This window comes from Asterias rubens, chromosome 6 (genome assembly GCF_902459465.1).
Source record: "Asterias rubens chromosome 6, eAstRub1.3, whole genome shotgun sequence".
Lineage (NCBI taxonomy): Eukaryota > Metazoa > Echinodermata > Asteroidea > Forcipulatida > Asteriidae > Asterias > Asterias rubens.
Genome location: NC_047067.1, coordinates 9,469,090 through 9,495,237, shown reverse-complemented (window position 1 = coordinate 9,495,237; position 26,148 = coordinate 9,469,090). Strand labels below are relative to the sequence as shown.

Sequence of the window (26,148 nt, the reverse complement as noted above, 5' to 3'; positions counted from 1 at the left end):
TTCTTTTACAGAGGCTGATTTTATACATTTTATTCAGGCCTATTGGCTGTAAAATTAGTATCATGTGAACGGTTAAAATAAGAAATGAAGTAAGGGAAGGACTTTAGGAAGTTTATTGTAGCACAACCGGGAATTATTGTACTGCGGATACTTATCGTGTGTGAGCATCGAAAAGCACCAAAAACCGCCGTTTTGACTTCGCAATGGACAAACAAACTCTAGCAGCCGTTCTACAGTTTTTACGGAAAAACAACTTAGCGGTAAATATTTCCCTAGTTTCTTAACAATCTTTTGCAGGACATAACCCAAGTTAGACAAAACACAACGATAACACAGGGCCCAATTGAGCTGCACAAACATAAACAAAACAAAATTATCACGGATGAGTATTGCTAAGCCGAATAAACTTGTTTATATTATACTGATATTATTACATTTATTTTTTAGTTACATTACACTTATAAGTCAAAATACATTGCGGTATTCTCCATTATTGCTAATTAGGGATTTTGGAAAAGTTTCCCTATGGCGCCACCACTTTTTCATTCGATATGAAATAAAATAGTATCTATTTACCTCAATAATGAGATATCCCTTTTTGTGAAAATTAGTGAAAAAGTGGTGGGGAATTGACCTCAGACCGAATTGCATGTCTTTGGATCAGGTTGACCATTAGTACCCGGCCATAGCTAGCTAGTTGCTAGCCCAATTGCATTATGCAGAAAAGTAGTGATAAATAGAGATAAAACCATTCAAATTAAAAAAAATTATAGTTTCATTTAATTTTAATTCATATTCGGCTTACCTGCTTTCGAAAAAAAACCAAAAAAAAAACCATGAGTCAGTGGCTTTATCATTGCCATTTTAACTTATATATAACATACCTCAGTTTAACTTTGTGAAGGGAAGAGTGTTCAGACACAATAATTTCAGAGAAATTTCTGTTATATAAATCTGTTAACACTTTTTTTCACCAAAAGCAATGCATATTGTGTATTGAAGTGAGTGAAACAGTGGTGGCTGGATATGGAAATTTCCATAATTTTTCAATAAGAAGTTGTCTCTGAGTTAATTAGTAGCTTTCAGATCGTATGACAATAAGGAATCCAGGCCTAGAGTTACATGCATGGCACACATCACAGAAGCCATGGCCTCTGTTCCCCCAGTCTTTGCCTTGGTGACCCCTCAAAAGTTTCCCATTAACTTTAATATTCTCCAAAGAAAATGCCCTTTTTAAAAATGAAAACGGCCTTGCCCTTTCAAAGATGAAATTCCAGGCCTACAATTGTGTCATTATTTGTCTTCTTTGTTGAACCACCAGGAAACCGAGGAGTTACTCAAGAAGGAAGCTAACGTAGAGGATACCGATGAAGGAGTGGGTACCAGTACTGATCAAGATGTCTCCTCAGTTTTATCCGCCTATAACAGGTGATTATATTAGCTCAGACTCATAAAATTTTACTGTTTTATAAACAAGTTTATAATGTCAATTGTGCTGGCTGATAATCAAAGATTGTTTGCTTTTAAATTGAAAATATGTACCCCATGTACCTAATACCTACCCATGTACCTAATACTAAACCTACTTTTGTTGGCCTGTGAAGACACCAAACATAGATGTATTACTTCTTGTTAAAGTCACCTGGAAGTGGTATTTTTTCAAAATAAAGCTTTTGTCACTAATATATGTGTTTTGAAGAGTGGAATGTGAATAAACAGTTAACTAAGGTTTTAAACAATCAGTTCTTATGTTATTTACAAATTTAAGAGTAGACCCTGACCCGAGAGGGCGCTGTTCGTGACGTCAATCGAGGCAGACTTTGCCTGTAATGCGTAGAGTAAACACATTTGCAAAGTACATGTACGGACCAAGTCGTGAGTTTGTACGTTTCAAATAAAAAAAAGTTTTTTTTTTCCCGGCAATGCCGACCAGGTGTATTGCTGCTGAATGCAGAAAAACACTTTTTGAAACGTACCAAGTCACGACTTGGACGTACATGTACTTTGCACGTGTGTTTACTATACGCATTGCAGGCAAAGTCTGCCTCGATTTACGTCACGAAAGGGGTAGGCGGAGTCAGCCCCCCAAACCACTTTATATATTTTTTAAACATATAAATCGTGACAAACAATTACTAAACAAATTGTTTTATTGTTCGTAAGCATATACTCTTATGTTTGAAAGAAAAACAATTCTATTTCCAGGTGACTTTAATAATTATTGTTTGTCATTATAATATTATGGATTTTTTTTTGCAGTGGGGGATGGGGGAGGGAAGCCTAAGATTTTAATGTAAAAAAATTCACTTTTAAATCTGGCTGAATTGTTATTGTTAATCTTGTTTTATTTCATTGATTGGAATTATCCATGCTCAGGCCTCAAATTAACCCACGACAACCACAGGAATTGCTGCTGTACTTTTGCTGTGGTGCACTTTGCAAAGTTCCTATACAAATTTACATTTTACTCCATAGAGTGGCCCTTACTTGAGGAAAATTGCTGTCCACCTTCAAGAGCAAAGTTCGGTTTGCATGCCTATATGAAGAATTTTCACACCAGTTTAACTTTGTTGTTAATCTTGTTTGACTTACAGCGATGGGGATCCTTGCCTATATGAAGAATTTTACCGCGGTTTACAGAACCTTGTAGAATCCTCACTTGACTCCAGCAAGGTAAGCTTAAACAACCTCAAGAAGTAAATTAAAGAAATGGGTACATATTAGTTGGAATGTTCACAAGTCCAGATGATCTCAAAACCACATTCGAAACCCCCTCGTCTGCCCCAAAAACCCACGTTTTTTTTAAAGTACATTTTGTTTAAATATATTACTAATAACTTTAAGTGATCACAGTGCAAAATTTAACAGTCTGAAACTCCCATGGTCAACATATTAGGCCTGTGCGAATAATTTGAATATCCGGTTAATGGCGAATAGGTTTTCCTATCCGTAACCGCGAATGCCTTTTTTTTCTTTACCGGATATCCGCAAGGGGCGCGAATACCTATTTATAAACCGGATAGTCGTGTAATTACAACCAAGTAACCGGATAATCCTATTATCCACGATTGTCGGGGCGACAACTGATAGGAATGTTTTGTCTGAAAACTTCTATTAAGACACTAGCATAAACAGCATACATTAAGTATTTAATTATGCTCACCTCCGTGAACAGTTAAAACAATGACATTTCTGACTAATTTGTTCAAAGATTACGAAAGTTTTCCTTCACGTAGAGCCAATCATGATCAAAAGAAAAAGCAAATTGTCATCTTTAAATTAGATCCGGTTATTTTTATGAATCAACCGAGTGACACTGTCTAAAACTAATATCAATCCGCCCATAAGATCTCATTCACAAATGAACAGCGCCCCCTAGTGGCAAAAAAAAGTGTTTTTTGTTTTATTTTAATTTTTTTATAGCGCCCTCTAGTGGCGGGATAAAATATTCGAATATCCGGTTAATTTCGGATAGTTGGCCAGCGGTTAACCGAATACCAAATTTCACTATTCGCCCAGCACTACAACATATTTATACTGTAAATTACCAACCCTTCCAAACATCAAAGAGAACAGACGATCAAGTTGACACAACCTCTGGCTACCAGTGGCTGCAGTCACTGCAAACCAATCTGCAAGGGTTGGCTAGATAGAAGTACTGCCTGATCATAAGGGGGATGGAGTTTCCAATCTCTCTCAGGACAAATGACAATACCTCCATTAGATATGCACCCTAACAGTGCAAATGCAGAGAACACATAAAATTGAAACCACCCCCTCCAGGACAGCAACAATGCTTTAGGGAGAGTACATTATGTATGCAGCGTTCCCTCTTAACAGTGGTCCACTGGCCAATAGCTAGTTCAGACACCCGAAGTCCAGTCAAAATTTACTCCAAGTAGTCCAGCTGGCTAGTTCAGTGGTGAAAAGCATCCCTATTTGATAGGAAATATGGACTCTAGTAGAAAAGCTGGTGGACTAGTGAAATGACAAGCTACAGTAATTGGTCCCGCTGGCTAGCCACTGAAGAAGCAAACCCTGGTATGCCATGCAGAAACCATCTAATCCATGCTCAAGGCACACAGTTGAAGGTGACGCTCAAGGTGCTCAACAATATGCAAAACATGTATGTAATATAAACAGGAGTACTAAGTAAATTGGCTTTAAAGACACTGGACACAATTGGTAATTGTCAAAGACTAGTCTTCTTATACTTGGTGTATCTCAACATGCATAAAATAACAAACGAAGTTGCGAGATAATAATGAAAGAAAAAACACCCTTGTTACACGAAGTTGTGTGCGTTTACATAGATGGTTGATTTTGAGACCTCAAAATTCTAAATCTGAGGTCTTGAAATCAAATTCGTGGAAAATTACTTCTTTCTCGAAAACTATGGCACTCCAGTGGGAGCCGTTTCTCACAATGTTTTATGCCATCAACCTCTCCATATTACTCCTTACCAAGTGAGGTTTTATGTTAATAATTATTTTGAGTAATTACCCAATAGTGTCCACTGCCTTTAAAGGAACACGTTACCTTCGATCGGACAAGTTGGTCTATAAAAGCATTTGTAACCGTTTGCTTTAAAATGCATAATTTATGGTTAGAAAGATGTTTTAAAAGTAAAATACAATGATCCACACAAATTTCCTCTAAATTGCGTGGTTTTCCTTTTAGTTTGCGAACTAACATGGTCGGCCATTTATACACAAATTTGACTCCCATAAATGGCCGACCGTGTTAGTCGACGATGTAAAAGGAAAACCGTGCAATTTCGAGGCATGGTTGTGTGGATCATTGTATTCTACTTTTACAACATGTTTCTACTCATATGCATTTTATAACAAACGGTTACAAATGCTTTTCAATGACCAACTCGGCCGATCCAAGGCAACGTGTTCCTTTAAAGTGTGAGCAAATAGGTTATGAGTAATGTTTGAAAGAACTGGCTGATGAGGCTTGATGAAGGGGAAGTAGGAGACTGTTCCAGAGAGTAGGGCCAGCATGGGAAAAACTGGAGTCACCCCAGAAATGTCAATATGTAATCATTTACGTTGATTCTCTAGTTTGCATGTATGTATTTTCATATTTGTTTCATACATTTTTATATCTGATGCTTCAACCACAGAGTGAACTTTCCCAGGTCTTGTATCCTGTCTTCATTCATATGTATTTGGAGCTTGTCTACAATGGCCATGAAAACCAAGGTGGGTGATGAAACAACACAGTGGACTTCTACTGTGTGTAGATTTTGTCGCATAGACGCATTTAGCCATTGTGCATATTGTAGGCCCACTGTGCCTGAATTCTTGAAGTTTAATTGAAGTTTACTATTTTGTAATTGCTCAGGTTGGTTACAACTATTTGAGGAAAATTACAACATCAATTGGTTCTTGTAAGGTTACATTTATTCAAGTTAGTTTGTGTGCACAAACATGAAGACAACAAAAACAAAATCTGTTTTTTTATGATACTTGAACCTGTAAGATAAATAAATAAATAAAATATAACAAATAACAAAATAAACTTTTAAGTTTGTTATCGGGGCTGATTCCTTTTTACTTGCCATCTTTTGTTTAAATTTTTACTGCAATTTTAGAGTGTTTAATGTATAGTATAAATGTGTACTTTTTATGAGCTAGGTCTGGGAGGGCACATCTTTTTGATGACAGTTTTTTTTACTTTTGCTCTTCCCTGGACGGCCTGTGCTTGTTTTGTTTTTGTTTTTTTGTCCGAAGAATTAAAATAAAATTAAATACTTAACGGAGGCAACAAAGGCGATTACCTCCATGCTCTTGGTCATTGCCTTGGTGCCCTTGTAATGAAATAATGTAGAAATTTTCAATTTCCTCATAGGATGCCCTCATAGGAGAAAATGCCTTGGTGCCCTTCCCCTTTCAAAAACGAAGCATACAGTCATTACGGAGCCTAGGATAGAGGTTACTTTGATTTGGCCTATACTTTCTCAGTATCGTCATCTTGTGTTTTCAATTTAGCCAAGAAATTCTTTGCTGCCTTCAGTGAGGACCAGGAGGAACATCATCAAGAAGATCTGACTCAACTTGCAACTGTAGCCAAGAAAGAGCATATGATACACAATGAACTCATGATGAATTACAGGTACCAGACCTTCACAGTTCGGCTTCTGCCCCTTGTCTTTTTTTTTTGCAAAAAATATTTAATAGCCTGACATTTTGACCCTAGTAGAGTTTTTCGAAAGCTAAAAAAGACTTGAAGGCTAATTTTAGCCTTCGGGACAGACTCGGGTCAGACGTCAGTCCATTAACTACTTTAACGTCCTTTTGGTTGATAAGCTGATTGCAGCAGCTAATTCTTTTTTTTTTTCTCCAACAAGTATAGGTTTTGACGACCTTTCTTTTGTATCTCTGACTAGGACCAGTAAGTACGTGATTCGGATGTGTAGAAACTCCTACCAAACATTGAAGAAACAACTGAATGATAAACAGATTACTATGGTACTCATTATAGTAGAGGAACATCTCTTTATTGATGGTAAGTACAATGAGGCATCAAGAATGTCATAAACTTGTATAAATGTGTAGGCCTGGCTCGCGCCTCAAATAGTCGCGACTTCGAAATTAGTCGCGACAAATGTTTAATTCCCAAGATGCATTGCTGCATAATGTTTGCCGCGGGTGCAATAGTAAAATTCACGCTGAAAGGATTGAAGGAGTGTGTCAGTGATGGCTGATTGTGTTACAGTAGCGGAACATCCATTTTGCACCTTTGAACATCCTCGGATGGAAATGGCGCACAAGAAATGAAATAAATTATTAATATTATTATTATTATTATTATTATTATTATTATTATTATCATCGAAATCAGCAAATAGGCTGTTTTATTATTTTTATTTTTTGTTGGATTTAAATTTTCTTTTGCGTTTGTAATGAAGTTGTTTGGATTTGAATTGACAGTTTTTGATGGAGTTCCACGGAACAAGCAGCAAATAGAGGCTACTGCAGGAGGCATGGTTGGAGAAGCGAGAAGAGATGGTAAGATTCCTTGTCTGTGTTATTTTACATCAAGTTTATTATATAAGCATGTGAAAGCAGGGCTCAAAATTAACACTGGGCTGCAGGCCTGAGGTCAGTGATTTTAGCCTTGGGCCAGTAAACCCACAACCAGACAAGCCTGGTGATGTTATGTTTTTTTCAATTGAATGAAATGCCTCATTGTGTAACACTTATATCTTTAACGGTTGCATGGCTTCTGACTGGCACCACCGGGCACAGATATTGAAAAAAATAGGGATACCGACAACATAGATAGCTAGATAGCTCACATTAATCTGAAGGTTGTTGGTTCAAGTCCCACTCTAGTAAATTTTTCTTTGTTCAACTCTTAATAAATTATTTAAAATTTACCCAGTCAGTCTACCTTGTGGTTTATTTCTATCTTATATAGTATATTTTTGTTGTTGTTGTATAGACCTTATGCACATGGCGTCATTTCAGTAGGGTGCCCTCACCTAGAGGTCAAAATGAGGTTGTTCATTGGCCAATACTGTGCGCCGCGCGTACAAATCTGTGCATCTCGATTGTTTTGTCACCGATTTTCCTCTAAGATGGCGGCTGGATGACGTCAATGCATAATGTCCATTGTGTTGTGATTGCACGTATTCAAGGAAATCACTAGCCCTGGGCCGGCAGTCCAGTGCAAAATTCAAGCCCTGCTATGGGTTGCAGCTCATGCCACCTTTGAGCATTCCTTGGTTTTGTTACCAGAAAGTTATGATAATAATATATGCAATGTATTTTGGGTTTCTTTTCTCAGCCAATAAAGGAAGGGTTTATTACGGGTTACTGAAAGAACCCGAGATTGCTCTTCCTATAGAAGAAGATGACGAAGGAGGAGAGGAGAAAGTTATGATAATAATATATGCAATGTATTTTGGGTTTCTTTTCTCAGCCAATAAAGGAAGGGTTTATTATGGCTTACTGAAAGAACCCGAGATCGCTCTTCCTATAGAAGAAGACGAAGAAGGAGGAGAGGAGAAAGTTATGATAATAATATATGCAATGTATTTTGGGTTTCTTTTCTCAGCTAATAAAGGAAGGGTTTATTACGGCTTACTGAAAGAACCCGAGATAGCTCTTTCTATAGAAGAAGACGACGAAGGAGGAGAGGAGAAAGTTATGATAATAATATATGCAATGTATTTTGGGTTTCTTTTCTCAGCTAATAAAGGAAGGGTTTATTACGGCTTACTGAAAGAACCCGAGATCGCTCTTCTTATAGAAGAAGACGACGAAGGAGGAGAGGAGAAAGTTATGATAATAATATATGCAATGTATTTTGGGTTTCTTTTCTCAGCTAATAAAGGAAGGGTTTATTACGGCTTACTGAAAGAACCCGAGATAGCTCTTCCTATAGAAGAAGACGACGAAGGAGGAGAGGAGAAAGTTATGATAATAATATATGCAATGTAGTTTGGGTTTCTTTTCTCAGCTAATAAAGGAAGGGTTTATTACGGGTTACTGAACGAACCCGAGATCGCTCTTCCTATAGAAGAAGATGACGAAGGAGGAGAGGAGAAAGTTATGATAATAATATATGCAATGTATTTTGGGTTTCTTTCCTCAGCCAATAAAGGAAGGGTTTATTACGGCTTACTGAAAGAACCCGAGATCGCTCTTCCTATAGAAGAAGACGAAGAAGGAGGAGAGGAGGGAGATAAACCAAAGGTAAGACCCGTTTCAGACCGGCGCGCCAGAGTCTACCCGAACCAAATAGATAAGGAGCGACTCTAATTTCTCGTTACCAAGTAAGGTTTTATGCTAATAACTATTTTGAGTCATTACCAATAGTGTCCACTGCCTTTAATTCAATGATTTCAGTTTGAACAATGTTTGAATGAAAATGTTCTGTTTGTAGATTTAAGTGACCATTGAAAACTGTAAACAGAATGCTTTTAAATCTTGGCCCAGTGGGCGATTTGTGAGGTTTGTTTTTTGCCAACTGTTGGTTCAATGTTTTTTTCTTTTTCTAACTTTATACTGTAATTGTTTACTTTATATTACTGATTTCTTTTGAATGAACAGAGAAAGAGACCTAAGAAAGATTCAAGTGCCAGCAAGAAGAACAAACCAGATCCAAACGCCCCACCGGCCAACAGAATACCTCTTCTTGATTTGTAAGTTGACATTTTTCTTAAGTGAGAAAATAGTATTAGCTGTTGCAAACCAAAAAACCTGTGGTATAAACAAAAAAATAGTTAATGGCCTGACATTTCGACCCTAGCGGAGTCTTTCAAGGATGCTGTAGTCAATGAGGCTGTCTAGTTTGATCTGTCAGCGAGACATATACATGTACAAAAATGATTTTATCAGTGAAGATCAGAATGGTCAACCTATACCTATGACTTGGTCCTTTATTTAACAACCACTACCCTGCTGGTCTCAAACCGCCATTTTTAAAAGACATCAGAACAACATTTTACAATAACAGTATCAATAAGTTCCTCTTTTAAAGGAACATTACAGAATTGGTTTTTGCTAACAAAAAAAGTTGCTGGCAGTGTAAGCACTTTATGTAATCCACCATATTGACCCTTTGCACGCGTGTCACACGCGGCGACTGATGCCACGCTTCCCATGTTGGTGGGCAAGTTAGGTTTACGTGTATTAACGCCGCGTCGCCTAAAACGCGCACTTCACTGCATCACGCACAGCATACTCAATGCATAGAGTTATATATGAAAACGCACAGTGAAATTGCCCACCAGTATGGCGCATTCAAGATTTTTCTGATGATGACGTCAGGTGAAATGGGTCAATACATAAACTTACAAACCTGTAGAAGTTTGAGATCGATCGGCCATCTGGGTCACGAGAGAATAGTGAAAAAAAACGATTACAAATTTTGCATTGCATCGATGGCAAAATAAAAATGATTAAAACGCTCACTGAGCGATAAACTCCAAATACGAAGTAAGACAGTTTATTTCTCATCAAATATAACTTTTAAGACAGAAATATTTCAAGGGATGTTTTCAACTATCATCATCATTAGACCATGTAAGTTTTATGTAAATCTGTGATCTTCACGATTTTTGTTTCTTACCAATTCTGTAACGTTCCTTTAAGCAATTTGTAAAACTTGTGTTTCTAATCGCCTAAGTATACGGTAAGCATTCTCTTTTCACTTTAAACCTGATTGGATTTTTTGCAATAATAATCTTATTTCACTGGTTATCAGGAAAGACTCAGACAAGATTGACCGTGCTATTGCTCTGAGGGAGTTATCCAAAAGGATAAGACTTGGCCCCGACTGCCTGCCATCCATCTGCTTCTACACGTTCCTCAATGCATACCAAGGGTAAGATTGAATATACATAGGCCAATATCTCTCAAACTCTTCAGTCTGCTAATGCTGAGAAAATGTTGAGTCAAATTAAGAACTCACTCCACAGTAGTGAAGTTAATATCAAGAAGTCACCTCAATCCACCAAACCAAAGTAGTAGTCCCTGCCAATTTCCTACCTTCTGTTTGGGTAGTAGTTAAAAAACAGGGCAGTTCTTTTCAGAACTGAGAAGTTTCCCGATTTCTGAAAATCTACTCGGTAGTAGAATATATACATGTAGCAAGAAAAGTTCTCAAAAGAACGTAATAAACCCATAGTAGATGTATACACATGGTGTTACTGCAAACGAAATATACAAGATTAAACATTTCCCTTTATTGACAGAAACTGGGTAACGTAGGTCGAGTGGCTAGTCGCTTGAGTTAGGTTTTTTGTATTATTATATATTTCTGGTAATGAAACCAAGGTCCTCATTAGTGGACTTAATTAATGTAGCTTGCAAGCCTGAGGAAATTTGTAACAAGGGTGATTGCTATGTGAACCAGAAGCTTTGGGTGTTGCACCTACTCTTCCCCGATATTAAGTGTTCTGGGTTCTTGTATGGCACTACCAACCCTAGTTTCTGACTTAATGTTTCATCCGAAGGACATGAAGCAGTTATGGTAAAGAAACTTGCTCAAGGACACAAGTGCCATGAGTGGAACTCGAAATCCACACTCTGCTGACCACAAAATATATGAAACATGCGAAATCGTTTGTACATGGCTGATGAATGTGAGATAATGCTGGGATCCCCAACAATAAATCATTTTTAGTTTTAAATAGCTATTTAATTATCTAAAAAAAAAAAAGAAGAGAAAATAGCCTTAGACAAAGACTCCAAACGCCGGGCAAATAACTATTGTTTTACTTTAAATTTCATATTTGTTTGCAGTTTAATATCCGTAGATATCAGTGATGACTCTAGTCTGATGGTGGCTGGTTTTGCTGATTCTTGTATCCGTGTCTGGGCATTGACCCAGAGGAAACTACGTAATATGAAGTCTGGTAGTGATCTTGCTCTAATTGACAAGGAGGCTGATGACATCATGGAGAGGATTATGGATGATAGGTGTGTATTATTATTATTGATTATTGATTGGTTTATTTGATGGTGGCTGGTTTTGCTGATTCTTGTATCCGTGTCTGGGCATTGACCCAGAGGAAACTACGTAATATGAAGTCTGGTAGTGATCTTGCTCTAATGGACCCTTCCCATGAAATATGCTAATTACATTCAGCATGCGTACAGACCCTGTTGGTTGGCAAACACCATAGAGTTGTGCACTAAGCAGACGCGCAATCACGTGTGCGTCTCGCACCCATTAGCCGTGTACAAAACAGCCCGATATTGCCTCATTTTGCCAACCAAAACGTTAGTTTGCACGCGCTATGTGCAATTTACATATTTCATGGGAAGGGTCTATTGACAAGGAGGCTGACGACATCATGGAGATGATTATGGATGATAGGTGTGTGTTTTATCCATATAAAAAATCATAATAATAAAAAACTGATTTCTGATATTATAAGTTATCACACAAGCGCGAGTGGATTACGGAAAACTATAGCGCTTCTGCATCCCATATCCACAAGCGCGCCTGTGATAAGAAGTTTATCTTCAAGCAAACTTCAAGCACACATATGTGTGACTATCGGCATTTGAGGCAAATGTGTCACTTTTGAGTTTACACTAACTTCTTATAAGCTGTTCGTTTTGCGAATGGCTTATAAAAGCGCAATGCGCAGAGTTAGAACACACAATACCCAGGGTGTGGTGTGGGCCGTGCAATAATATAAGTTGATATCACACTCCTTGTAGCTATGGATCGACCAATCAGACGCATGGATTCAAGCCTGCTTGAAGATAAAGCGCTTTCTCACACCTGGGGCCAATTTCATAGAGCTGCTTAAGAGCAAACAAATTGCTGAAGTTTGAAAACAGCTCGCTTATTTTACACATGTTACTGGCCAAAATTTCATGCCATATACATTGCTTGTGACTGGTACTTAGCTGTTGTTTACGTAGCATAACAATTGAGTGGAGTCTTGGCCGGTAGTCTGATTTTACTAAGCAAGGATATTTTTGCTTAAGCAAAATTTTGTGCTTTTCAAAGCAGCTCTATGAAATTGGGCCCTGATGGGCAGACCATAGCGTTCAATAGTACCCTGAGAAGGCAGTGTGTGTAGTTATCATGGCCCAGTTTCATAAGCCTGTTGAGCAGAAAATATTTCTTAGCAAATTTCTTTACTTGGCAAAAAATGAATGTAGCACCAGTTGCAACAATATAAGCTTTTCAGAATTTTGGTTAGCAGCCAGTTGCCAGCAAGATTTTTCTGTGCTGAGCAAGTTTTTGTACTCACAGGCATTATGAAATTTGGCCCTGTGTGTATCTGCTTACAGGCAACTTGTGCAAGCTGACATTTGAGCTCTTCCGCAGACCCCTGCCCTTCCCAAATGCTCAAATGAATGGTTCCATCAATTAATTATGTCTTTTCACTTGCTTGCCCCCCTCCCTCAAATAAAAAAATATTTGGTTACACCTCTGCCCATTGTTAGTTGTGATAGCTTCTAATCCTTGAGTCCTCAAACCTTCTACATGTAGTTCTATCGGACATTCTATTTTAACAAAAAAAATTATCCATGTGTTTTTATTCTGTTTCTGTGTACAGGACATCATCAGATTGTCGTACATTACACGGTCACAGCGGTTCAGTCTATTCAGTTAGTATTAGCCCTGATAGAACCTACATTGTATCAGGGTCTGAAGATGGTACTGTCAGGGTGTGGAGTCTGTACACATTTACTAATCTAGTCTGTTATAAAGGACACAACTACCCCGTCTGGGACGTCCAGTTTGGGTGAGTATTTTACACGAAAACTATGCAGTGGTGAAAACCAAGATGCCTAGATCCGCCTTCTGACAACCAAAATTGTTCCAGTGGCCCATGTAGGTGTATACGACAGGCATGGCATTTCATCATTGAAAGGGCAAATGCCATTTTCATTTTGCAAAGGGCACTTCTATTGTAAAATTTGGAAGTCTGTGGGACACTCTTGAAGGGGCACCAAGGCACCAAGGTCAAGACCCAAGACATAATACTGAGGCTTTTGTGGCCTCCATGTAATTCCAGGCCTGATACGACTAACAAGAACTAGTTCCCAATGAACAAAATCTACAAAGCAAAATCTACACCGGGCGATTCTAATAGTTTAAAGTTATGTATAATGGTCTTTGCATGTCTGTCTCAAACATGGTGTCGTGGCCGAGCGGATAAAAGCACCAAACTCAATTTCTGGTGTTTCTGTTCAGCAGAGTGTGGGATTGAATCCCTGTCATGACACTTGTGTCCCTGAGCAAGACACTTTACTATAATTGCTTCTCTCCACCCAGGGGTAAATGGGTACCTGTGAGGGCATAGATGGTTCTTGTGTTTGGTTTAGCTTAGTGTGCTACATATTTGGCGGCACAGGCTGTATACTCCCCAGGGAGCTGAGATGGTTTAAGGTATGAAATGGCCCAGTGATCAGGGTAATAGTGTTTGAAGCGCTTTGAGACATGGTGCATAAAGGGCAATATAAAAACTGAATATAATTATTATTATTATTATTATTATTATTATTATTATTATCATTAAAACAGTTTAGTCTACACATTTTTTCATCACTGATGATTGAAAACCTAATGTTTTGATTTTGTTATTAGTGATTATTGTAAACCTATTTATTTTGATTTTGTTATAAGTGATTATTGTAAACCTAATGATTTTGATTTTGTTATAAGTGATTATTGTAAACCTAATGATTTTGATTTTGTTATAAGTGATTATTGTAAACCTAATGATTTTGATTTTGTTATTAGTGATTATTGTAAACTTAATGATTGTGATTTTGTTATTAGTGATTATTGTAAACCTAATGATTGTGATTTTGTTATTAGTGATTATTGTAAACCTAATGATTTTGATTTTGTTATTAGTGATTATTGTAAACCTAATGATTTTGATTTTGTTATTAGTGATTATTGTAAACCTAATGATTTTGATTTTGTTATTAGTGATTATTGTAAACTTAATGATTGTGATTTTGTTATTAGTGATTATTGTAAACCTATTTATTTTGATTTTGTTATTAGTGATTATTGTAAACCTAATGATTTTGATTTCGTTATTAGTGATTATTGTAAACCTAATGATTTTGATTTCGTTATTAGTGATTATTGTAAACCTAATGATTTTGATTTTGTTATTAGTGATTATTGTAAACCTAATGATTTTGATTTCGTTATTAGTGATTATTGTAAACCTAATGATTTTGATTTTGTTATTAGTGATTATTGTAAACCTAATGATTTTGATTTCGTTATTAGTGATTATTGTAAACCTAATGATTTTGATTTTGTTATTAGTGATTATTGTAAACCTAATGATTTTGATTTTGTTATTAGTGATTATTGTAAACTTAATGATTGTGATTTTGTTATTAGTGATTATTGTAAACCTAATGATTTTGATTTTGTTATTAGTGATTATTGTAAACTTAATGATTGTGATTTTTTCCCCCAGCCCATATGGTCATTACTTTGTGTCTGGTGGTAAGGATAGGACAGCAAGGCTTTGGTCAACAGAAAACTACCAACCACTCCGTTTACTTGCAGGTCACTTCTCAGATATAGATGTACGTATTTTACTTGGGATAATTTATTGTTTGGCAGCTTGATCTAAAGTTCACATTCCGCTCAATAAAACCACTCTCTCTCCCTCTCTCTCTCTCTCTCTCTCTCTCTCTCTCTCTCTCTCTCTCTCTCTCTCTCTCTCTCTCTGTCTCTCTCTCAACATTTTATTATGTTCTTAAGGCAGTGGACACTATTGGTAATTACTCAAAATAATTATTAGTATTAAACCTTACTTGGTAACGAGCAATGGGGAGCTGTTGATAGTATAAAACATTGTGAGAAACGGCTCCCTCTGAAGTAACCAAGTTATCGAGAAAGTCTTCTTACTTGCTGTATCTCAACATATGCATAAAATAACAAACCTGTGAAAATTTGAGCTCAATCGGTCATCAAAGTTGGGAGAAAATAATGAAAGAAAAAATACCCTCGTCACACGGAGTTGTGTGCTTGTAGATGCTTGATTTCGAGACCTCAAATTCTAAATCAAAGTCGTGGAAAATTACTTCTTTCTCGAAAACTACTCCACTTCAGAGGGAGCCATTTCTCACAATGTTTTATACTACCAACCTTATGCTAATAATTATTTTTGGTAATTACCAATAGTGTCCACTGCCTTTTGCTATTGCAGTTAAACTTTTACTAACACTAATGATTATTATGAGGGTTTTTTTTGTGCACTTTTCATACATTTCTGATTATATTTGTTGAAGTTGGAAGTGACATACCCATCAAGCTTTTTTTGTTAAAATTGAATTGACTTTCAATTAAAAATGCTAAGTTGACTTTATTTGATTTGATTCAGTGTGTTAAATTTCATCCCAACTCCAACTACGTTGCTACTGGTTCAAGCGATAGGACTATTCGTTTATGGGACGTACAGAATGGAAAGTGCGTTCGAATCATGACTGGACACAAGGTAAGTTACAAGCCACATTTCTTAATTTTTTTTTGTATGTGATCAAATATATATTTTGTTAAATTGTGTTTTTTGTTTTGCTTAACAATAATAATAATAATAATAATGAACCATTTTTGTAGAGCGCATATCACAATCACAGAGAAGTCCCTATGCGCAACAAGTTTGTGCTTAGCAGAAATGAGCAGGATACCAGGCACAAATGTTAGTGATATAGTATTTTGACTTGTAACCTTCCTCTGGAAAGCTACCTTTTGTGCTGTAAAGGAAACACAGGAAATCTACCATTCCACTACTTTACCCAAATGTTGTAACAGTTTGTTCTTTAGTTTTATAAATATTTTACTTTTGATATTTTTGGCCCTTGAGCATGTGTTTGTATTTTTACCTGTGTTTGTATTTTGTATCATTGTTAAGTGACCCTTTCAGCTACTGCTGATGTTCATTTTAATTATAAATACCAATAAATAAATGCATAAATTATTATTCTCTCCAGGGGCAGATACAGATCCTGTGTTTCTCTCCGAATGGTCACTATCTTGCTTCAGGAGGTGCCGATGCTAGAGTTCTGATATGGGAGCTAAGACATGGTCACCTAGTAGCTGAACTTACTGAACATACAGACACTGTCTACGCTCTGGCATTCTGCAGGGATGGTAGCGTACTTGCATCAGGTTGGTTTGTTTGTTTGAATGATCTTCCCACATCAAGGGAACTCGGCAAACTTCCACATAGGGATATAAACACAAAGCTGGCAACAGCCATTCTCTCTCATTCAAAGGTTGGTTTACACATATCAAAAAATTGTGATTCATTAACTAGACGGCAATATTCTAGTCTTTGTGAAATCAGCAGTTAGCTGGGGATTTGAACCCACAATCTTGTGATTGCAAGTCCTGCAGTCTAACCACTTGACCGAGGTTGGTTTATATCACTCCCTATGTAGCATATCACTCCCTATCTGCTCACACAGACTTTCACCTATGTTGCTTTCACCCCAATTATGGAACAACCTCAAAGTATCCATTAGAAATTGCCAATGTTCAAGAAATCTCTTAAAACTTATCTGTATCAAATGTAATATGTTGTAGTTTAGTTCCATTGGTTTTGCTCACTTTAAAGCGCTTTGATCTTGATGTAAAGTCGCTTTATAAATGGCTCTGTTGTATGTATGTATGTATGCAATACTATGTCATTGATCTTTATAAAATAGAGTGCAGAAGCGTATTGTTAATCTTGTTTGTAAAGTGTTGGAATCAATGTTACAACCTCTTTCACTAGTTTTACTCATTGTAAATAATGTGTTTGGTGTTGATGAGACTTGATATATATCTGTTAAAGCCATTGGACACTTTCTGAACAGAACAGAAAATTAAAAGTTCACAGATTTACAAATAACTTACAGGGTTTACAGAAGGTAATGGTGAAAGACTTCCCTTGAAATATTGTTACATGAAATGCTTTACTTTTTGAGAAAACAGTAAAACAATTAACAATTCCCTATATCGAGAATAATGGATTTATTTTAAAGACTTGTCATGACACGGCGAAACGTGCGGAAACAAGGGTGGGTTGTCCCCCGTTCTTTTCTCCCGACTCCGATGGCCGATTGAGCCTAAATTTTCACAGGTTTGTTATTTTATATGTTAGTTGTGATACATGAAGTGTGGGCCTTTGGGCAATACTGTTTACCGATGTTGTGCGATTGTTTTAACAGGTGGTATTGATCACTGCATAAAGCTATGGGATGCTAAGAAAGTAGCTACAGAAGTAGAGGCTGAAGACATGACCACAACACCTCATATAGTACAGTGAGTATTTCAAAGAATGCCTTTTCAGACATCTTCAAAATAAAAACCTGTTGAGAAACTTTAAATACCTCGCCAATTTGACAACCGGTTGTGCTCAAATTTTCACAGGTTTGTTATTTAATGCATATGTTGGGATACACCAACTGTGAAGACTAGTCTTTGACATTTACCAATAGTGTCCAGTGTCTTTATAATACCTTCTCCATATTATCATTCTTAGTACAGTTGGAATGTGTCGTCATACAATTTGTAACTTTGTGAATTGTCTATGCATAATTTTTAATTTTTTCTATTTCACATTTTATTCTTAAATTTGTACATTTTTTCCTTTTGATTTATTTGTTTATTGTATAGTCAGTAGCACTGGAAAGGAAGGCCTTCGGGCCACACTTATTCGTCTAAATTTTTCTTTTCCTGAAATGTGTCTTCATCCTTCGACGCCTTTATCATCTTAGCATCTTCTTTACTGTTTTGTTATTATTGTCATGTAATGTCTACCGAATAGATATCAACAATGACAAGTAAACATTTATTTTTGTGTGTACCTATTACTTCATGATGACAAGGTTTCTTTGACAACGTTTTGCTGTTGTCGTCAATTTCTTTGCTTGTGTACCTTTATTCCATGTTTTTATGGGGGTGTAGTGGCCGAGCAGACAAGAGCATCAGACTCAAGTTCTGGTGGTTCATTTGGGATGTGGGTTCAAATCCCGGTCATGACACTTGTGTCCTTGAGCAAGACAATTAACCATTGCTGCTCTTCACCCGGGGGTAAAATGGGTACCTGTGAGGGCAGAGATGGTTTATGTGAATGATTTAAGACCAGGGGTAATAATGTAAGAAGCGCTTTGAGACGTCTTTCAGGCTGTGATAAAGCACTATATAAAAATGTATTATTAATATTATTATTTTAATGTAGTAATAATATTTATTTGGGCTAAAAGTTAACAAGAAAGTTCTTGTTTTACGTTGCTTGTCGTGTGTTTAGTTTTTTTTATTATCCAGTATTTAATTCCCTGTTAAGAGCTTTGGGCTTTATGCTTGAGCTTCAATGAGTAACAGATAGGCCTATGCATACTATATAAAAAGCCACTTTATTATTTGATGTAAGGTGCTATATAAGTTCTATTAACTATTCATATTATTGTTCTGTTTCTCTATACAGATCAGAAAAGAGTAAGTTGTTACTGGGTTCTTATCCAACCAAGGCCACAGCTGTACACTATCTTCACTTTACAAGACGGAACTTACTCCTGGCTGCTGGTTCTTATACAACTGTCTCCAGTTAACAACATAAATGCAGGCTTTGAAATAACCCACTGCACCCGCACGAACTGCTGTGGTGCCCTGTACTTTTGCCAGGGTGCCCTTTGCAAACTTTCAGTACAACTTGTAATTTTCTCATAGAAGTACTCTTATAAGAGGAAAATTGCTGTGCCCCCTCAAGAGGGAAGTTCAAGGCTTGTAAATGCCCTCTGGGTTTGGATTCTTACCACTTAATGTTGGATGACGTGTTGTTTTGCAAATTGTCTTCGAGCAGACTTGCAGCAGACGGTCGTAAGGTCTGGATTTTTGTGGACAGCGAGAGGGCTGACGTTTATTTCCCAGTGTGTAGAGTTCAAAGGCATGTACCTGCCATGATACACTGAGTTTCATCCAAACAGTGAGGGATAACAGGTTCTGGAAAACATGCCTTGTAAAATCCCTTTCTCAGGGGAGGGGGTATTGTTTAACCCGGAGATGAGAGTCACTGCTGACAGTTTGAAATTTGGATCAAGATCTTAGGATGTATATTGAAATGATGGCATGTCCACCTTTTGGTAACCCCTGGAGTTTAAGGCATGTAAGGCCTATTTCGAAACTACGGCTTCAGCTTTGGATTCGGCTTGAGCTCCGTTCCTTTGTCTGAAACCCTGGGCGCGTATACGCAAAGCACGCGCAATTGTCAAAACAGCCGCGGGGCCAGGCTAGCCTGAGCAGAATCCAAAACCAAATCCAGTCCGTTTTGGAAAGGGCCATAGATTCAAAGGAGCTTTTGACAAAGAGTCAGACTTAATTAGAAGAAAAAATACATATCTTTTTTTTTGCAGGCAGACTTTAAAAAGTCTGAATTCAGATGAAAGTATCAAATTCCTCATCCCTGGTACCCCAGACCTTTGCCTGTGGTTTTTGGTTGTTGTCATTACACTGGATCAATAGGAGTAAAGTCTGAGCGTACTGAAATTCCAGTACATCATAGAAGAATACCGACTTCAAATGGTGGACAATGTATGGGCCCTTTTTTTCAGTTGCGTCAACAATTTTTTCATAACCATATCACGCTTCTAAAAATGCTTTATACTATCGAAAGCTGATGTGGGCTTCTAACTAAAAGTTTTGTTCCCATTAATTTTTAGGGTGGTTACCAAACCTAAACATTACCTTTAACAGGGATGTGATTTCTCCATTTTGAAACAGAATGTTGTTTTTGTTTGCCCTAAAAAAAGGATTTTCCTTTTTTTTTCTTCTACGTTTCTTTTGAATAATATCAACCCACTCTGTGAAAGGTTGTGTTCAAATGTTAGCATTGAGTTTGATAAAGTATCTTTCAATTCTATTCTACAAAGTGTACTTGACCCATAATGACAATGAGATAAATCCTCTCCTCACAAGTCTTTTAGTAATAAGTAGGCCTACTTATTTTTTCCCTCATTTTGATTCTAGTCTTGTTGAAACAGTTTGGGTCCAGTAAACATTTTGAGCAACAAGCCCTGTGGTCTTGTGGACCCCCTCAACCCCCGCCCCCCCCACCCCCCCCAATCCCAGCCCCCACACTGTGCATCAATATGAAATAAACTACAATGTATATATTATTTCCTTAGCTTTAAAGGTGTACATTGTATTTGAAGAGAAAATAAACTTTTAGGGAAAGAGAAAAACCAATCATTTTACCTCTGTACATCTTTTTATTGTTGTCATATACTTTAATATTATCTCAAAATGTTGCATCATGATTTCAATTCATACTGACTTGTCCAGGGCACAACTTCATACACTGCCTAGGCAGGAAATATTGCTTAAAAATTTCTGCTAAGCAAAAACAAGTGCAGGATACCAGTCAGAGATAATTCTTGTGACAAGACATTTTGACTGGTAACCTTAATCTGATATAAGAATAATTCTGTTGTGCTTACACTTAATTACTTTAGCTCAATAAAATTGGCCCCAGGTGGTAGTAAGCACCCTATTTGAATCTGAAAAAAAAATTCCCTTTGGGAAAAATTAAGATAGCCAGTTAATGTGAATTTTAACTGACAAACAAAACAATACTCAAATTAATGTTATCGCTGTAACCACCAATACAATAATTTTAGCCAAACCGTTACACCATTGGTAAATATGTAAAAATATAAACTTAATCAATAGACCTATTGAGATACAATTTCAACATCTGACATGACTGAAAGAGCCCAGTACACAACAAATAGTGTTGTTTTGCTTACACTTAGCTTTAAAGACAGTGGACACACACTATTGGTAATTGCAAAGACTATTCTTCACAGTTGGTGTATCTCAACATATGCATAAAATAACAAACCTGTGAAAATTTGAGCTCAATCGGTCGTCGAAGTTGCGAGATAATAATGGAAGAAAAAACACCCTTGTACACAAAGTTGTGTGCTTTCTGATGCTTGACGACCGATTGAGCTCAAATTTTCACAGGTTTGTTATTTTATGCATATGTTGAGATACATCAACAGTGATAGAATAGTCTTTGACAATTACCAATAGTGTGTGTCCACTGTCTTTAAAGCTAAAATTGAATTGAATTGAATTGAATTTCAAGACCTCAAATTCTACACTTGAGGTCTCGAAATCAAATTCGTGGAAAATTGCTTCTTTCTCGAAAACTACGTCACTTCAGAGGGAGCTTTTTCTCACAGTGTTTTATACTATCAACCTCTCCCCATTACTCGTAATAAAGAAAGGTTTTATGATGACAATTATTTTGAGTAATTACCAATAGTGTCCACTGCCTTTAAGCTCAATGAAATTGGCCCCAGGTGGCACCCTATTTAAACAAAAATACCCTTTGGGAAAAAATAAGATATAAACAGTTAATGCGAATTTTAACTGAAAAACAAAACCATACTCAAAATGTTATTGCTACAAACACCATGCAATAATTTAAACCAAACAGTAACAACATTGAAAGATGTAAACTTGTAAACTTTATCAATATTTAAATACAAATTAATCATCTACATGTTTGGAAGAGCTCAGTTCAAAGACAATTTTTGTTTGTTAAAGTTATAAATAGATAAAATATCATTTGTCTGACCATTACTGTATGTACTGTATGCTATTTCAAAACCCAGAAGAACCTGTTTTGACCACTGTACATGTTGCTGCTGCGATTGTATAAAATTATTGTAAATAATAACAATGTAAACAAAAATGTTCTGTCAATAATGTTCAGCAAAACTAATCCTTCCATTGATAGAATATTACCACCATTCAAACTCCTCACACTTCAGCTTGTTGCGCACACTACAACTTCACCACTCGATCAAAGTGTACACAAACACAATTAGGTCATTTTCTTCAGCTGCACCAGGCATCGGGAACTCTCTTCCAATTCATCTTGGCTCTGTACCACAACATTCAAATCTCTTCTCAAAAATTATCTTATGTCACAGGTTTTCAAGGACTAATTTTGTTGCGCCTGTTTTCTTTCGTTTTGGGTTTTACTGCATCTTGAACTCCCAGTGTATCAAGGGGCCAATTTCATAGCAGTTGTCAACTGGAAGCACTTTTTATTTTCCGTGCTTACTATAGCAGAAAAGTTTGCTCGTAACGGCGCAAGCATATTTCACAGGTTTTTAAGGACCAATTTTGTTGCGCCTGTTTTCTTTTGGGTTTTACTGCATCTTGAACTCCCAGTATACCAAGGGGCCAATTTCAGAGCGCTGGTCAACTGGAAGCACATTTTATTTTTTCGTGCTTACTAAAGCAGAAGCGCAAGCATATTTCACAGGTTAGCCAGTTTCATTTTGCAATGCAAAGGGTGCTTACATTGGAAAGTCAATGGGAAACTTTTGAAGGGGCACAAAAGCCAAGACCAGGGGGCAGAGGCCTCTGCCTCCATGGCTTGCGTGTACGTAATTCCAGGCCTGCGTTTAAACCTCATCTTCGGCACTTGTTATTGACTGCGTATCTCAGTTGTCTTTCAAAGTCTGGTGAAGTCATACTATTTGGAAACTCCTTCTCTGCTTCTGCCATTAAAGCAATGAAAGGCTCTTTATCTTTCAGCTTGTCTTTCATGATGTGATCCGTTCCGTTATAAACTTGTCCACCATTAAAGTTGGATCTCTTGAGCTGTTCGGTGCTAAATACTTTTGGTAAAAGTTTCACGATGAAATCTTTGGGATTGTTTACTTGATACCACACAGTGAAGTAGTCATTTTCATCTAGTGTGAGAAGAGCCGTTTCTTTAGAACCAATCTGCACTTGACCATCCCCCATAGTTACACACTTTGGGATTCGATCAGGTTTAGTAGAACGGACGTCACGTCGACCCAAACACGAACATGAATGCGCCGACACAGTAGCCTGAAGATCAGAAACCTGTTTGGAGAGCTGTCTTAACTCTGTCAAGATCTTTGTCATTTGTGTCATCATTGATGGTTGATTTGAATGATTAGAGTTCATCGGACTGTTGTGGTGTTTTGGATGAAGCTGGCTGGTTTCACTAGATGAAGGCATTCCTTCGTCAATCACAAGGTCCTGGTCTGGAACAGCATTGACTTGGTCACTGTATGAACTTTGATGTTTTACTTTTTTGGATGAAACTCCATGTGCAGGAAGACTTCCATCACCAAAGCTGTTTCGACGTTTTATTGATACTCCTGCAAAGTGAAAACTACAAGTAAATTTCATTTCTACTATTTTTACAATTATTGCCTTTGAACAACACCTTCAATATAGTTTTTCATAGCAGAACATCCATTTTTCTTCTTATTATGAAACCAATGAGTGAGAGACAATTGCATAAAAAAAACAGCACAATTGCAATGTGATGCTCGCACATGAGTAGTTGCGATAACGTAACCCTCCTGCCGATGAAGCCGTCGCAGGAGGGTTACGTTATCACAACTAGCACATGAGTCATGAGGATTAACATTGGATTGTACTGTACTTCAATTGGTAAAGTATAATTAAGGGCACAATTTACATTGGTACATTTCAAAGGGGCCGCACCACGGCACTTGACCAAGGTGCAGGGACAATAGTTATGCCATAACTTATGGTAGCCCAGGTTGGACTCGATCCTGCGTTGCAGGCAATGGCACTGACTGACGTCCTACCAGGGCTAGGACTAGGAGGCAAGGCAATTGCCTCTGTAATGAACTTCATCACCACTCAGACTCAGAGTCAGTACTCACTTACTCCACAAGCTTTTTTGTTGTGTGTATTTTTCGGATACACAATAAAAGTTATAAATAACATTATAAATACAAACAATGATGACAAAGTGCCCTAACCCTGCTTTCCTTTTTACATACTTTTGTTTGGGATACTGTTTAAGTGTCCGTTCCTCAAAGTAGTCGAAGTATTAGTAGTAGTGGCTCCTCTAGTTGGGCAATGAGCAGTGGTTAGGCAGTGAGAAGTACTTTCATCATCACTATCACTACGTCCATGACGAGTGATTTTGAGAATCTTTGCAGAATAAATATTGTACTGCTGCTTTAACGTGCATACAACCTGTACCTCCATGCCGATCTTGAGTGGGTTGGGTGTCTTTATGCGAGTTCTTGACACCTCTTCCTCGTAATCTACCCATCCTTCCAGCCACTTAACCGTTACTTTATCCATTGAGGAAGGAAATCTATGCTTTATCGGATGCAGAAGGAGACCACAGACTCTACAAAAAGTGTGGATTCGAAGGGACTTTGGCGAGAGTTAAAAAGACCCACGCTCGTCCAAAAAGGCACACTATTTACGATGGCGCCCTCTGTCGACAGAGTCGCTCGCAAAAGTTGTTTGTGCTGTTCTGCAGGGGTTTGTTGCACCCTCTGTTAATTGGTACGCTCAGCTTAATAAGGGCCGATTGATGGTGGCAACTAGTCACTAATTAATAAGTTTTTCCAAATGGCATTGTCATGGGGGCTTAAATTTCCTTGATATCCTATAATGTATCATTTCACATATCTAAAAAGTGGGGTCAGGTCCCAGATGTGTTAACAATTCTTTTTTTTTTTACAGGGGTAAAAAACAAAAAGGATGATTCCTGCAAAACTCAAATAAACTTAGACAATAGCTGAGCATGTAAAGGAGTCACTGATATATATAAAAATTTATTGGAAGATGAACATACTTCTTTAAATAAAATATAATTGCTGTCATCATTGGCCCTTTTGCTACCTTGAGGATAAAGTTGGGGGTGTATAATTGCCACGCCCCTAGCTAATTATAATTTAGGTAATAAGTCAATTACTGGTTAACTAATAAACCCACATAATTCTAGACTTTAGCTGGGAATGTTAAGAAGTCATTGGGTGTAAAAAATGTTGGGAAATATTAACTTATAAATACCTTAGATGGTACCGCGACCCTGATAAATATTGGCCATTTCAAACATTGGAGTAAACCTTGTTAATTATTGTTTTGATTTATTATTTATTTTTACATTTTTTTTTAATGTCAACACACCATTCAAGACAAAGTGTGATAATATTGCTCAGTTTAACATACACTGTAACTTGTAAAAAATGAAAACCTGTTCTGGTTATTGAAAAAATAAATGATAATAATAATAGTTTTTTTATGTGACATAAATATGTAGGAAAAAGGAAGCAAATGCTTTTTTGTTGCCCTTCTCTATAAAGCATAGACTACAGAAACGTATACAGGGAAACCGATACTGGCACGTACAGAAAAATGGGGACGCGGACAAGCTATGCATTATTGAGACTGGGACTAAATTATTATTTTAAGTTGCATAAAATTAAAGAGCTAGGCCTACAACAAAATTAAGTGGTGTATAAAACGATCAATATATTATTCTTTATTTTTTTTATGCAAAGATAAAACACTGGCTGAGTGTTTAAGTTCTGCATTCAGACAATTCAAGTAAAGGACTCATGAAAGACACTGTTTTTAACAAACTCAGTTCTACTTGGTTTTACAAATACAAACAATTCCTTTGGCTAAACTAGGAGTATGAATTTTAACAGCGTTTACCAAACACATACCTTCCTATTAAAGGGGACCCTTCTGTGACATTTTTAACAAAACGCTTAATGATGCTACGCCGTCAGATTTTTGGCCCCAAGCATTAAAAAATAGATTTTTTTGAGTGAATGGTATTTCAAAGAGTATCACCTGCTCTAACGA

General features: G+C 37.0%; 2 protein-coding genes across 3 annotated transcripts; one reads left to right on the top strand and one right to left on the bottom strand.

The window, feature by feature from the left end:
* Window positions 1-173: 173 nt before the first annotated feature.
* LOC117291746 (transcription initiation factor TFIID subunit 5-like) lies at window positions 174-20,000 on the top strand. The gene is made up of 17 exons (XM_033773635.1): window positions 174-260; window positions 1,322-1,428; window positions 2,595-2,673; window positions 5,132-5,210; window positions 6,000-6,123; window positions 6,398-6,516; window positions 6,942-7,019; window positions 8,611-8,711; window positions 9,069-9,160; window positions 10,225-10,344; window positions 11,265-11,441; window positions 13,043-13,231; window positions 14,936-15,047; window positions 15,848-15,961; window positions 16,458-16,635; window positions 17,679-17,772; window positions 18,938-20,000. The coding sequence occupies exons 1-17, from the start codon at window positions 204-206 to the stop codon at window positions 19,059-19,061; spliced, it is 1,944 nt and encodes a 647-aa protein (XP_033629526.1). The 5' UTR covers window positions 174-203; the 3' UTR covers window positions 19,062-20,000.
* A 1,773-nt stretch (window positions 20,001-21,773) lies between these two features.
* Window positions 21,774-24,752, bottom strand: LOC117291588. 2 transcript variants are annotated; one of them, XM_033773402.1, is made up of 2 exons: window positions 24,318-24,752; window positions 21,774-23,660 (listed from the first exon to the last, which is right to left on the bottom strand). In XM_033773402.1, the coding sequence occupies exons 1-2, from the start codon at window positions 24,625-24,627 to the stop codon at window positions 22,939-22,941; spliced, it is 1,032 nt and encodes a 343-aa protein (XP_033629293.1). In that variant the 5' UTR covers window positions 24,628-24,752; the 3' UTR covers window positions 21,774-22,938. The 2 variants fall into 2 exon arrangements, with proteins under 2 accessions (XP_033629293.1, XP_033629294.1); XM_033773403.1 differs by having other exon boundaries at window positions 24,523-24,752.
* Window positions 24,753-26,148: the final 1,396 nt, after the last annotated feature.